The sequence below is a fragment of the Priapulus caudatus genome, unplaced genomic scaffold, assembly GCF_000485595.1.
Source record: "Priapulus caudatus unplaced genomic scaffold, Priapulus_caudatus-5.0.1 Scaffold536, whole genome shotgun sequence".
Lineage (NCBI taxonomy): Eukaryota > Metazoa > Priapulida > Priapulimorpha > Priapulimorphida > Priapulidae > Priapulus > Priapulus caudatus.
Window position 1 is genome coordinate 83,152 of NW_014577597.1, and position 14,452 is coordinate 97,603.

The window sequence follows — 14,452 nt, forward strand, 5'->3', positions numbered from 1 at the left end:
TCGTATGTGCTCCAGATCCGCATACGCGCGTCTAGCCATGTGCAGATGTTACAAAACGTTTTCGTATTTACAACTACACGTGTAGGCTCTGAGGACGGAACTCGCACTACTGAACGGGGAGAATTGTGAAGACTATACCGCCAGGCTGGTGAATGGGTGCAGTCACTGGGTGCAGCAGCAAGAGCCAGAAGTTGTAAACAGGTGAGAGACATGCGACAACGGTCTACAATTAACTTTATGCCCATCTTTGGCAACGAAGTACTGCAAATTCGACTTAAATAAGGGGACTATGTACTATATGTACTATGTACTACTCAAATATTAAAATAATTTCATCTCTGATATAATAAGGAGGCCTATCTTTCAACATCCCGATTACCCGCAACGCCAAATAAAATGTAAGCATTTTTGTTGCCATTGGTCGGCGCTAGTGTCGCGCATGAGACCCAGTGTATTAATATTCATATTTAATTATGATATAACAAGGGTTAATAAATATGGCATAATCCCTTATTATCTCATTAACCTTCTAATAACAATGTTATTGACAAGGTCTAATTCAGAATATATATGGAACACAAGAAAATGGTCTTTTCGAAGGTTTTTTAAGAAACGGGTTTGAATACAAATTGTACGTTTAATTTCAGGTATATGCGAGAGTGGCTGACCGGAAAGAAAATAACCATAAGAAAAGACAAAAAGAAATAATGAATATGACACACAGAAACCTTCTTTACTGACGTAAACACAACATACCTCGGGCTATCTGTCATGCTATATGTCATGCGTCATGTGTCATGCGATGTTTCGTTGGCTTATAAACTTGTAGTTATAGGTTCGTCGGCAGTGAATATACCCAAAAGTACATAACAGTACTCAGTACAGTGCATACATAATAAACGAGCTAATATACAATGGTTAAAGCAGATACCTTGTATTATTTTTTACATAAAATGTGGTATACACATGGTTAAAACACTAATACATAATTATGTAATCACAACTTATAGTTGGGACGCAATATACAATCAGTCTAAGCAGTAGTTAAACATGTATTTACTCTTTTTTCATAAATAGCACAAATTTTTATAGTTTTTCTTCAGTTACATTTTTGCATTGTTGTCCATGCAGATCGCCAACTTCCTTTGAAAGATTTTCGACACTAGATGTAAGGCCTTTCACTTCGCTATTCTGTGATTCCAACTCAGACTTGATTTCGCTCAATGACGACGCTGCGCGCAAGCTGATTGCGAGTTCCAGGTAACTGGTGGCGTCATCTAGCATCGAAAAGTGGTGCTCAAATCGTTTCCTGTAACAGCAAAACCCAGAGTAACTCTAACACTCGCAGGATTATCAAAATGTACTATATATATTATACTATTTATATCTCAAACGTAGCACAACTTAGTGCATTCATATTGCGCTGATTCGCGGTACTACCATTACACCAATCTGTACAGTCAGTGATAAATGCATCACTCAGTCAGTCAGTTATTGGTATATTTAGAGCAGAGTAACTATAGATAGCTGGTATGATGGCGAACATGCGCAATAATCAGTAGATGTATTATACCAAGACTCTTGATTATACCCACACCCACCAGGATTCAACAATAACTCCCCCAAACATAGCTGTACTGCAATCCAAATTCGTAAGAAATTTACTTGTAGCGTCGGAACTCCACAATGCCCCAATAGAATACGATCTCGTATAACATGCCATCATTGATGCCATGCTGGCCAGCACATTCCGTCACGCACTAAGCATTTAATTGTCACTGTATAGATTGATTTATTGGTAGAAGTGTTACATTGTATTTGCGCGTATCACAACGATCTGGGCCAGACTATAGGTAATATACTGGTAGGTATACTGTGAGTAGAATACATATTAACGAAAGCAATTTCTCAGTGCAATTTCTCAAGCTAATTTTGAACAATATAGGCACATTATTATACATTTATACTATAGTACACGAAATCGCATTCTTTGTGTTCATTAATGAACAATTTTACCACTATATAGCTTATCTAATGCAATCTATGGGGAATTGGACAAGGCAATACATGTATATATATATATATCACGAGTTAATAAAGACAAATTTGTCTTTATTAACTCCTGATATATATATATACACATATATATAGCCCGCTGTAAACTTACGATGTCGTTCCAAGAGCCACTTTTAGACGCAGACAGCAGCCGGGGTTATCCGTACACGTATACCGCAAGAAGCTTTCACATTCTACAAGAAATTACATATATTATGATACCGTAATCAGCTCGATATATCTATATGTTTATATATATATATCAAGAGTGCATAATATAGATCTCATCGCTAATACTAATAGACATCTCTATTATGCACTCTTGATATATATATACTGTATATTATCTATATATGTCTATGCAGGCGCTGAATTGTGGGCAGCATCAATGAGCTGCACATATGCGATGGAGCGATAGTTTAGGGATAATTATTCAAATTCTGTACCCATGCAATGCAGGGGCGTGTACAGGGGGGGGGTCCAGGGGGTCCGGACCCCCCCCCCTGCTCGCGCAGAAAACGCATCTAAAGGGGTCTAATTTCAAAAATTTCTGGGGGAGGTCCCCCCAAACCACCCCCCATCGCGTGCTCGCAAGTTTGGGTTACGGTTAGACCCCCCTCCTGGTCAAAATCCTGTACACGCCCCTGTGCATATATATAGCCACACGGTTTGAATAATTATATATTCAAAATGTCTTCGTCACTAACCACGTAGTGCGCTAAGCACGTTCTTGAGAGCTTTCTTCATGCTCGGATCTTTATGTTTGCGGCCTCTCGACTTCTTGCTAACTCTTTGTCCCGCCGACGACGCCGACGCCGACGATGAAGACTCCGACCGGAAGATGTCGCTGTGCGAGTTCAGTAGCGTCTCAATGAACTCCACTTTCCGCTTCAGTCGCACGCAGTCTTCGCATCGCTTCTGCTCTCGAGCGATGATGTTGTAAATACTCTCGATGACCTTGTAGGTGACCGCCAGCACCGTCGTCACGATCTCCGCCGCCATTGTTGCGGTCGTTTCTGTGTTCCGAACGTATTACATTCATTCATTCGCACCTCTTCCACCTCGCTGCTCGTGCCTGTAAACGCTAGTTACGCTACACACGCGCACGGATACAGCTGCAATGGCGAACGCCGAGCACATGCGTCTGTTTTTGTATACGGGGAGCAACAGCAGGAGGAGCGGGGGGAGGGACCGGTTCAGGGACGCGCTATAATCTGAGGATAGACTGGTTCTGTTGTTGTTAGCTAGGGCGATAACTACGTACGAGTTTCAGACTGCGTCCCCTATACGCGCGCGCAGACGGAAAGCGAAAATTCTTGTTGATTCACCAGACTCCAGAGAGTGTCATGTGCCATATAAGCGGACAGCAATCACGTTAGGTACAAATATATAACCACGCAGAGACTAGATCTAGTACTATAGAGCCCTTGTTGCCACAGTTGCATGGCCTGTGGTAGCTCTAGAGCCCTTCGCTCCGCCACAGGACTACCTGTGGCGGGGCGGAGGATTAGGCCTATAGTTCTAGAGCTAGGCCTGTGGTAACAAGGGCTATAGTACTAGAGCAACGCAGAAACAGGGTTACCACATACGATCCAGAGAGACATGATACAAGCAGGAGTAAGATAATATAGGCCTATATTATCTTACTCCTGATACAAGATTGCATGGCACAGCTTTGCTGTTGATCCTGAGCGCTGCGCGCGGATGAGACGCGCGCAGTTCCGCGGGGATGTTCAAGTATGAAGCGCTGTCCGCAGTGGAGACGTGCGCCAAATTCGAGGCCCGGCGCACGTCTCCACAGCGGTCAGCGGATGGTCTGTAGTTTTAGAAGATAACAATGAAGACTTTGTTCTAAATAAGAACTATCGGCGGCTAAATAAGAGCAATATACACACCTTTGAATTTCTTGACTAGTCATGCATGCAGTCAAAGGGCTTGTTGGGGGTCCATTATGCAGAGCTTCCAATTGAAATGGCCCATAAAATTGCCAAGTGGAATTGTGTTTTGTTTTTCGGAACCCCCAAAAAAATGTCTCCCTCTTACATGCACCCCCTCCCTGATCAATCACGCATTTAGGCGTAAACAATAACAGAGATGAAATTGTGTTGAGTTTATACTCTTGGCGCACGTGCATTGACGTACAAGACTGATGAAAGCACATGCAGGCACTTGGAACGTCTCAATAAAAATATATCTTCACATAATTTTTCACAATGATCGACCGCCTGTGTGCAAAATAGGTGAACGTATGTGAAACATATACGGTTAGTACTTACTGTGACATATCCGTGACTAACTGACACCACTAAATTGGTAAAATGTTCCATGCACCAATGTGTCCAAAATTCCCAATGCTGAGAAATTACGAGGTTATCATCGCAGAAATCCCGAACACCGTACGTCACAAAGCTATATGTAAACAAACACGCGGGTTGCGAGGTGCCTGCCTCCGATATCCATTTCGAGGCCTGCTAAGCCAAGCATAAAGCGCGCGGGCAAGACGTCACAAACACAGCTACGTTCATTGGCTAAAACAATCGAGTAGCGCGGTTAGGGATTTTCGGAATTATTTAATTTTAAGAAAAACTTCAATGTTCAATGAATGACGCACTCGTTCACTTCCGAAAGCGGGTAAAAATGCCTAATTTTTTCACTTCGGTGCGAAATGTATCGGCCGGGCCTTTCATGATTTACGAAAAGCAAACAGTCTCGCCAAACACCTACACGCAGTAACGGGTCACGTCGTTGACGCCCCATTCATGCCCATTGAACAAAGAAGGCGGGGCTTATTCTGATTACGGAGATGTGGAAATGCAACGGAAAGACGTAGCGCAGTGCGCTAAACGACGTGCTATTTCCGGTTTTGTGCCAATTTCTATCGTAGGAAACCGTTCTAGCCTAGCAGAATGCCCTAGTTTCTGAGATCGGCGATTTGGTACTGTGACGGGTCCCCACCTTTGAAAATATTATAGAGAGGTGCGGCGTAGGCTGTGATTGGAATACACAAAGTGTCAATCCTCGGCGCGCCTCGGCATCATGGCCGCATCACGTCAAGAGCGTATTCAGAAGGCCTTCTTAATACGCTCTTGATACGATGTAACTCCCTGCCTAACTGTACAGGCTTCGATGTTTGTACCTATGATCCCACCAGTCCGGAACACTTACGTACGGCAAGTTTACGCGGCCCTCGGGGCCAATCCCGTGTATGTACGTTACATGCGCGCGCACTGCAACACACGAGCGTGTCCGCTTCTGTCGCGTATTATGTATTCTAGTCCAACTTGTTCTCACGCACTCCGCGTGTTTGTCTCTCCAAGCGGGGTCGCGTTGCGCGCGTATATCCTATATAAATGTAATCGATAGAAACCGTATGAGTAGTCTACTACTAATGTGAACGTTGTTCGTCGCATCGTATAACCGAACACGATTGAAGATTATAATGTAGTTTCACATGTGATATATACCGATCTGTGTATTCTTCCGAGGGAACGAACACTCAACGCGCCGCTAACACACGGAAAAACATGGACAAGATCACGTCCGTGTTGATCCATAATGGCACGAACGACCGCCTCAGCGAAAACAGTGCCACCTAGTGAACGAAAGTACTAGGCTATACTCGGGAAAAGATCTGTGGGCGGATCCGAAGCATGAATCATCATAGCGGGTAGACGGATCCCATCTCACACTGTCTACCTTGTCGAGCACTGCTTCCCCCATCGTCGGAGGAGACTGCGAGTGTGCGTATATATACGAGCTGTACACACAGAGCGGATCAGTCTAGGCAGCGTGTGCGAACGCGGCAACATGTGATCATATTATAATTTCACTGGCGTGTGTATGCGTGTGTGCGTGTGTTTTACGGACGACTCACGCGGCTGCTCGGACCAGCGGAGGCGGGATACGCGGATAGGAGCGCGCACCCGCAGTGACGCAGTGTGTGGATTATTATAGTGTGGGGGTTGTGCTAACACATCGTTACCAAGCTGCTGCAGCGTGAGCTCGCCTACACGAGGTAAGGTGCGTTGGCGGGTTGGCTGCATGACTGTCCGGCACGACAGGTGTTTCACGATTACGCAAAGGTCCGGAAAACGTTACGACGTGATAATATATTTGTATTATTTGTCACCTGTTATATTATTGAGTGACGCCGTCGCGCGCGTGTTTGTTCGCGTGGGTGCGCGTGTGTGTTGGTGTTAGTGCGCGTGCGTGCGTGTGTGTACGTGCGTGCGTACTTGCGTGTGCGTGTACTTGTGCGCGCGTCTGTGTGGGCGTGCGTGTGTTGGTGTGAGTGCGTGCGTGTGTGGGTATTTTATCGTGCTTGTGCGCGCGCATCTGTATGTATGTGTGTGTGTGTGTGTGTGTGTGTGTGTGTGTGTGTGTGTGTGTGTGTGTGTGTGTGTGTGTGTGTGCGTGCATGCGCGTCTGTGTGTGTGCGTACAATACTTGCATAGATGGTTCTCCCAGTAACGCCGCGGCACTGTAAAATTTGGAAGTGCAAGGGGCGCTAAGATAACAAACTATCTAAATAAAACTAAAATAAATACCGTCAAACGCAACACCGCATGACATACAACCACATACACACATATCTCTCTAACGAACCGCGACAGGACGCCTTGTAGATGGATGTATGCGGTCCGCGTGCGTGCAAGCGTGTCTGTGTTTGTGTGCGCGCTACTGAATGCCTGACCTTCTGGCTCCCCCTCTGATAAATGTCGTGTTCTCTTTATATTTACACTACAGGCCTACAATAACAGCAGCAATCGTCGTCAACTAGGTCGCATACAGACCAGTAGGGCCAGTTGGCAGCGCAATGGATCCGTTGACTTCGGCAAATAACTGGTTTACCGAGCGGTGCGTATAAAACGATATACATGGAGTGCATGCATGACCTGCATGTCCGGCAACCTTTAAACCCCATTAATTGCCTCTACATCTTCATGCATATGTGAATCGCTGAGGATATATTATATGTACGCTATGATATTTTGTGTATTTCGTTCATAGTCATTTCGACTTTGCACATCTATGTAATAGCGTAATAGTGACTAATTTATGGCATAGACAATGTCGTATTAATTTAATTTACACATATATCTATATCAGGAGTAGATAATAGGGAACCTAGCTAACCCCCACCCTATTATCTACTCCTGATCTATATTCAACAATATCATCAACATTCCGATTGCCGCGTATGACAACAGAGCATTTAAATATTTGCGATGTTCTCGTATTTTATTTCCCTGATTCTAATCGCTGCAACGAAAACAGCCCCTGCTCCCAGCTCCCAGCACCCAACTCGAGCTACATGGTGTAGCCCCTTCGTTCACGCGAACACGCGCCACCCTTCACAGCGGTTGAGCTACTGCTATTCATTCATACACGCTACCTTTCGTCGTAGGAAAGGGATCCAAGACCCGTTTAGAATATTTGAGGTCACGCCGGGACAATGCCTGAAGATCGACGTTACCGTTGTCGGGGCAACCAACGTGACAAAGGGAAGCATCGGCGACTACCGTGAGTGCCCGGATGCAGCCGATCCCGATCCGACTCCGACCGAACAGTGTCTACGCATTTTGTCCTGTTATTTTCGGTGTTGGCAGAAAGATGCGATATGATATGACTACTAGGCACTTTAATTTAATTTAATTTTTTTTTTTTTAGGGTTAGGGTTAGGGTTAGGGTTTTTTTTTTAAGTGCCTAGTAGTCATATCCTAAGTGCCTAGTAGTCATATCATATCGCATCTATCTGCCGGGTGCGTTATTTTCTTTCCCCGATTGAGCGAACATGCTGACGAAAATCTACGGTCGACAAACCCTAATTGCGCTACTGGTGAAAACCCCTAGCGCGAAGGTGAAGGCGTGGTAGACACCCACGTGTACCTAACTTAAATTCCCCCGGGGTTGATGACGATACGATAGTCCTGCCGGTGTCTATTACCCTTCCTCATTTATCACACTTGTCTAAATATTAGCAGCTATACTGAGTGCTTTTCCATAGAGTATAAGGTGTTTGTCGTCAAAGTATTTCTGAATGATAACATAATGCAGAAAGCTGCCTGCTTAAAAACATTCTAGATGAAAACCTGAAATTTTTAGTCTTATATCAGTGATGAGGACTCGTGGTTGTTGTAACCGGAAGTGACAACCCAATAATATTGATTAAATAGTGATTAAATAGTAATAATTATAAATGCGGTTATTATAGGTAATAAATTGACGACATAATCATCTAATAAAACTGTAAATTTGTGGTTTTAATTGTTGAGCGAAGCGCCAAAATGATATTAGCATGGCCTTTTATACCTACACGAACGTAGAGAAATCTTATAACAAGAACAAAGCAACGAAATTTCTCCCTGCATCACTTGTGCGTAAGATGGCGGCCATCACACTACGCACTGGGTTAGTTTTCTTACGGCAATGCGGGAGTATTGGTGACGTATATTAAGAGGTGATGTGAGGTGATGATGTTGTGTGTTGCAGTCGACACGGCCGACCCGTACGTGTCCGTGCACATACGCTCAGCTGCCGAGTCCAAGAAGACGACCCGAACGATAGACAACGAGTTGAATCCAATCTGGAACGAGACGTTGACGTTCTACATAAACTATCGAGACAGCATTGACGAGAGTATACGTACGTGCTTGAATCATCGCTCTCGCGTTAAATACTGACGGTTTAAAGCGGGCCTGGATCGAGTTACTGAGAGAACTGCCGAGCGCATGATTACGTTGACGTTCCGCCAATCAGGGAACATCCCGGTGCAGCAAGCAGTGCTGTTAGACGTAGATCTCTCGTCCTATGCCAGCGCAAAAACAACCAGGATATGTCGCCGCCATATTGATTCTCTGCGCGTAACTTAAATGTATCCTGACTTACAGTACTGAGACAACCGCTTGGTGTATTAACACTTGACGTATTTCGAACCAATTTCCACCTATCAGAGAGCGCACCGGTACAGGAGGCAGTGCTGTTAGTGTGGCCTCCTCGTCCTTTGCCTGCGTGCAGAGGAGCAGTAACCCAGCTAACCAATAGATGGTGTAGCATCCCAGGTTACAGTGGCCAACGGGGAGCCCCCACCCACCCACCTTATAAACGAAATTAGGATAGGGATATAGTTCGAATTACGTTTCGGACAAAATACGCTAATATAAAGTAAAAGCTCACAGTTTCCACGATGTTGATACACAGATGTACGGCAACATAATTATGAGCTACTGTTTTGTGCGTTTCATGTATCGCTTGTCTCTCTACAGATGTGACGTTAATGGATGCTAATTATCTACTCGACGAAACGCTAGTGCAGACGACACTCTATGTAAAGGACCTCACCATCGGAAAAACCAAACACTTTTCACTGGAATGGGAAAATGTACGTGGTCATGTGGTATTCTAGCTCGTGCGTGTCATAATGATCTATGCATGTTTCCAATAGATCATCGATAATTTAGATAAGGTCATCGACAGTTTAGGATTCTTTTTACGATAATAGCGTAAACTTTACATATATAGTAGTATAATAGCGTAAAACATTGAAATTAAGAGGAAATTGCAATAAGTTCCGAATCCAGTGAAATTACAATATTGGGCTCCGAGTATTCGATGTTTATATAACTAGTTTTTCAGTTCTTGGATCAAAGTTAGACATTATTATTTTGCAGGCAACGAAACTCGAATTGGACATATTAGCAGAATTCTCGTAAGTTTATACGTAGGCCCTATAGTGATCATTTGTAAATATAATAACATTGCGATGTGTAGATAATTTCAACTTTCCGAGTTAAGTAAGTAGTTATTGTACAATTATTGTATTGTAATAACCCGAGAACTAATGCGGCGATACAGAAATCCACAGATGTGAACTGAATCATCAATATCAGTCACGCCATCCACACATGTTTCAGTGAGCCAGCGCTAAGATTCAGCCTGGCATTGAGTGACGACGAGAAGGCATTCCTGAAAGCACGGAAGCAGCGAGTGTTTCACAGCATGCAGCGGATACTGGGCGACCGCGGACCACGCAACCTAGACGAGGTGTGGTCCGAGACCTAACAGCTAATGAGTTTATCCTATACACCTCATAGAAGAGAGAACCTATCACCTCACTTATCCTGTACACCTCATAGAAGAGAGAACCTATCACCTCACTTATCCTGTACACCTCATAGAAGAGAGAACCTATCACCTCACTTATCTTGTACACCTCATAGAAGAGAGAACCTATCACCTCACTTATCCTATACAACTCATTGATGCGTTGGTAATGCGTTATTGAAAACCCTTATCGATGCGATAGACCGATTTCTAGTAGCTCGGTTATCGGCTGTTATTATAACGATTACCTGCAGCATAAATTGAGTAATGTAAATAAATAGATCTCCAGCTATCTTTAGGTGCAACACATGCACGCTTGCAGAGAAGGGGAAATATAGAGGGATGGACAGTAAGAGTGAAGATCTAATTCTGTTTTCGTTTCAAATTTGCTTTTCGTTTATGCATGGTAGAGAGAGAGAGAGAGAGAGAGAGAGAGCGAGAGAGAGAGAGAGAGAGAGAGAGCGAGAGAGCGAGAGAGAAAAAGAGAGAGATGAGAGTTTTACGGTGGAACGACTGTATCCTGCACAATCATAACATTGATGATTGATCTTGCTGCAGGTGCCCACGATCGGCGTCCTAGGGTCCGGTGGAGGCTTCCGCGCCATGGTGTCACTGAGCGGCGTGTTCAAGGCGCTGTCGGACACAGGCCTATTGGACATGGTCACCTACGTAGCTGGACTGTCCGGCTCGTCCTGGTAATTACACACCGATCATATATGTATATATCGGGAGTTAGATAGTGACACATTCTCTCTCTCTCTCTCTCTCTCTCTCTCTCTCTCTCTCTCTCTCTCTCTCTCTCTCTCTCACGTACCCACACGCAGACATACACGCACATACACGCACGCACGCACGCACAGAAGCAAGGTCAGAAGACATTTGGCAAGTAACCAGGCTATTCCTGACTGACACATTAACACGTGGTTACAAAACACATCCGGTTCGGTGCCGTGGCACACGGATATAGCAGAACTATATCACAAACATCACTATAAATCACCGTCGTTCGTCGTCGGCAGGTACCTGGCGTCGACGTACTCGGATCCGGACTGGCCGGCGAAGACGCCGGGACAGGTGCAGGAGGAGTTGCGTGCCAGCATGGCGGCGAGCTGGGTGCAGCGTTCGCTCACCTACGCGACGATGTCCCGCTACGTCGGCACGGTGATGCAGAAGTACCGCAACGGACAGCCAATCAGCTTCACGGACTTCTTCGGCCATCTTGTCGGCGACACGATCCTTGGCGACGTGCGTGAGAGAACAAATGTAGTTGTTGGAGCGACGGCGAAGTTGTTTTTTTGGTGGTCATGTTTCTAACTGATTGGTTTACCTGCTCACGTATTTTTTTTGTATAGTAATTAAGCAGGTAAATAAAGTTGTTAATTCTGATTATTAATTATAATTATTATTAGTTGTAGCAGTAATTATAATAATATTATACTGAAAATGTTATGAATAAATGTTAATATTACTTAATTACTTAATTAATCACGTAACAGCTAATTGGTTGGTTAAACGATTCAGTTATTAATATATATTGTACGTATATATTATGTATTCAATAAGAAAAGTATAAAAAATCTATTGCTCCATTCACTCACCGTGTGAACACGTACGGCTGATGTGATGTGCGTGATATATACGCGTGTCACATATTCTGTATACGTGTCATATATACGTATCAGACATCTGTACACGTGTCGTATATACGTGTCGCATATATTCTGTAGCGGAAGGACATGAAACTGTCAGCGCAGCAGGACTGTGTGAAGGATGGGCTGTGTCCACTGCCGCTGTACACCTGCCTGCACGTGAAGGAGTCGGTGGATGCGCGAAGATTTCACGGTCAGTTTCACGACACCTCTCTTAAAGCGAGATAAAACTAATATAATACACGACTGTAAAATGTTCTATACTCGCCGCTGTGATGAAGCGCTAAAGGGAATCTAATTTACTAGTATTGATGTCGTTATGTGGTTTCTATGTTCGTGTTTATTGCTGTCTATTCGTCCATCTGTCTGTGCTCACGCGCATCTTCGTTCATTCAACCGCTACTGAATATATATATATTATATAAATAAATAAATAAATATAAATATATATATATATATATATATATATAGCCTGGGCATATAAGAGGTCACGGACGCTGCACGCGCGCTGCGCGCAATATAACCTGGCATATAAGGGTCAGCAGGCTGCCGCGTCGCCCCAGGCCGCTGGACGATGTGCTGCAGCGGCGATATTGTATACCTGTGGCATATGAGAGGGTCACACGGGCTGCGAGCGTGCCACGCGCATGTGAACCCCGCATATAAGGGTCACACGGGTCACGACGCTGGCCACCGTGCCATATGCGCCGATATAACTTCTGCATATGAGAGGGTCAGCACATCTGGCACGTGCTGCGGCGCGATGAATAAGACCTGGCAGTTATAAGGGTGCACACGGGCTGCACGTGGGCCCTGTGCAGTATAACCCTGCATATAAGGGGTCAACGCTGCACGTGGGCCATGGCGGCATGATAACGGGCTGCATATAAGGGTCCGCACGCGCTGGCACGTGCGAGCGCGGGATATAACGCCTGCAATATACGGTCAGCTACGCGTGCATGCGTGGCCAACGCGCATTGTAACGCTGCATCATAAGGGTCAGCACGCTGCACGGTGCTGCGCGCAATGTAAGCTGGGCATATAAGGGTCACAGCGCTGCAACGTGCACGATGGGGACGTCGGCGCATGTAAGCCTGCATATAAGGGTCAGCACGCTGCACGTTGGCCAAGCGGCGCGGATGTAAGCGCTGGCCTATACGGGTCAGCACGGCGTGCACACGGCCGCGTGCAGCGAGTAACCTGCGTGGTGAGGTACTTGAACATGGTAGACATACAGCGTTCTATAAATATCAGGAGTAGATAAAGGGAATCTTCCGCTATTATCTACTCCTGATCAAATATGCAATGTTAGAGTTTCTGCGTTGGGAATATTTAGGAGTCATCATTTGTTTAATCGTCGGCAATTGTAAAAAAATTGCGTACTATTTCGTTTTTATTTCAGTTGCTATTGAATCAGCTGCATCAGACAAATCCCAGGAGATCGATTCACGTCGTGAATCAATCGTTACAATGGATATGGAACTGGACTGGCTACAATAGATTTCAGAGGATGTGCTGCGCACTGCTGAGCTGCTTACGAGACCGCCACTTCACAGCAACTTGTGTAGCCTGTGTCTGTGTCCGGCAATTAGACCTGCAACAAAACTATGCAATAAACTGCACAATCGGCGCACGGCTCGTTTCTTGGTCACGGTGAACAGGCTCCGCATGACATCGCCGGTTTAGCTCCTGTAGAATGTAGTCCTTCGATCAGGCAGTCGGGCCCGTTGTTCAGAGAACCGAAATTAGGCATTAGACATTAGCATCAAGCTTCACACTGTTTCTGGCAATTGCCGCGCCAATAATGCCTATGTTTGCTAACATGTCGAGCCGCCCGAGAAACTGAAGAGTTTGTGCTGGGCACTTGTTTGGGCAGACCCTCAGCAGAAGTCCTAGCTGGGCTTCAGCATATTAAACCGTCTGTAATAGCACATGCAGGTATATAATGAAGACAAGAGTTTAAGTCGATGTTGGTGTATATTATTATCAAAATTATTATATCTTATTAATAATAGTAATATATTGGTAATGAGTTATGTATGTAGCTATGTATGCATGATCATGCATGCATGGCATGCGCATGCATGCATGTATGTATGTATGGTATGTATGTCTGTATGTAGTGATGTATTTGTATGTGATGTATTATGTGTGGTATGGTATATATATATAGTTCATATATATACATACAATATATACAAGTAATATATATATAATGATATATATAGTATATTATACATTAGGCTCGTTCTGAATTTAGTGATATATATATTTATGTTATTTATTTATTTCATTTAATAATTTATCTTATTATTCAACTTTGATTTTGTGTAATGAATTAAGTTATTGCACCGACAGAAGCTGTAAATGTAATGCATAAGTCCAGTCTAATACCGATGTTATCTTATTGTTTTAGCAATGTTGTGTACCGCAGCTCCTTGCTTGCTTTCGTAACTCGTCGTGTGAGATAAAAAATAATGCCGTGTAATATAATTTAGGAATTCTGTCTGTAATTGACATCCGCAGTTGTGGTAGTCGCGTGTAAAGCCTGGACTTTACCCCTCAGTGCGTGTCTGCTGTGTGCGCGTGCGTGGGCGTTTCGCGTGTTCGCGAGCGTACGTACGTGTGGGTGTGTGTGTGCGCGT

General features: G+C 44.5%; 3 protein-coding genes across 10 annotated transcripts in view; 2 read left to right on the plus strand and 1 right to left on the minus strand.

Moving 5' to 3' along the window:
- LOC106811408 (epoxide hydrolase 4-like) overlaps positions 1 to 928 on the plus strand; it is a 13,393-nt gene extending 12,465 nt beyond the window's left edge. Inside the window, exons 6-7 of the mRNA XM_014814997.1 lie at positions 86 to 201; positions 648 to 928. Of these exons, the coding sequence (XP_014670483.1) occupies positions 86 to 129 (44 nt within the window). The 3' untranslated portion in view covers positions 130 to 201; positions 648 to 928. The remainder of the gene's footprint in view (positions 1 to 85; positions 202 to 647) is intronic.
- LOC106811420 lies at positions 709 to 3,504 on the minus strand. The gene is made up of 3 exons (XM_014815024.1): positions 2,763 to 3,504; positions 2,168 to 2,249; positions 709 to 1,309 (listed from the first exon to the last, which is right to left on the minus strand). Exons 1-3 carry the CDS (start codon positions 3,055 to 3,057, stop codon positions 1,087 to 1,089), a joined length of 600 nt encoding a protein of 199 aa, XP_014670510.1. The 5' UTR covers positions 3,058 to 3,504; the 3' UTR covers positions 709 to 1,086.
- A 1,584-nt stretch (positions 3,505 to 5,088) lies between these two features.
- Positions 5,089 to 14,452, plus strand: part of LOC106811417 (cytosolic phospholipase A2-like) — a 19,672-nt gene continuing 10,308 nt past the window's right edge. For 2 of the 8 annotated variants that reach the window (XM_014815013.1, XM_014815018.1), the window contains exons 1-10: positions 5,089 to 6,070; positions 6,802 to 6,912; positions 7,463 to 7,578; positions 8,548 to 8,700; positions 9,321 to 9,436; positions 9,726 to 9,763; positions 9,969 to 10,098; positions 10,717 to 10,853; positions 11,178 to 11,421; positions 11,886 to 12,000. In XM_014815013.1, the coding sequence (XP_014670499.1) occupies positions 6,872 to 6,912; positions 7,463 to 7,578; positions 8,548 to 8,700; positions 9,321 to 9,436; positions 9,726 to 9,763; positions 9,969 to 10,098; positions 10,717 to 10,853; positions 11,178 to 11,421; positions 11,886 to 12,000 (1,090 nt within the window). In that variant the 5' untranslated portion in view covers positions 5,089 to 6,070; positions 6,802 to 6,871. Of the gene's footprint in view, positions 6,076 to 6,117; positions 6,138 to 6,801; positions 6,913 to 7,462; positions 7,579 to 8,547; positions 8,701 to 9,320; positions 9,437 to 9,725; positions 9,764 to 9,968; positions 10,099 to 10,716; positions 10,854 to 11,177; positions 11,422 to 11,885; positions 12,001 to 14,452 lie in introns of those variants that run through there. The other 6 variants (XM_014815019.1, XM_014815021.1, XM_014815014.1 and 3 more) reach the window with 5 other exon arrangements.

What these genes read in the sequence shown, in the direction of transcription:
- LOC106811420 (XM_014815024.1), bottom strand. Translation starts at nt 3,057, where the DNA reads ATGGCGGCGGAGATCGTGACGACGGTGCTGGCGGTCACCTACAAGGTC. An exon ending in CGTGCTTAGCGCACTACGTG is followed by an intron (nt 2,250 to 2,762) that starts GTTAGTGACGAA and finishes AATTTCTTGTAG; the next exon opens with AATGTGAAAGCTTCTTGCGG. An exon ending in GTGGCTCTTGGAACGACATC is followed by an intron (nt 1,310 to 2,167) that starts GTAAGTTTACAG and finishes TTGCTGTTACAG; the next exon opens with GAAACGATTTGAGCACCACT.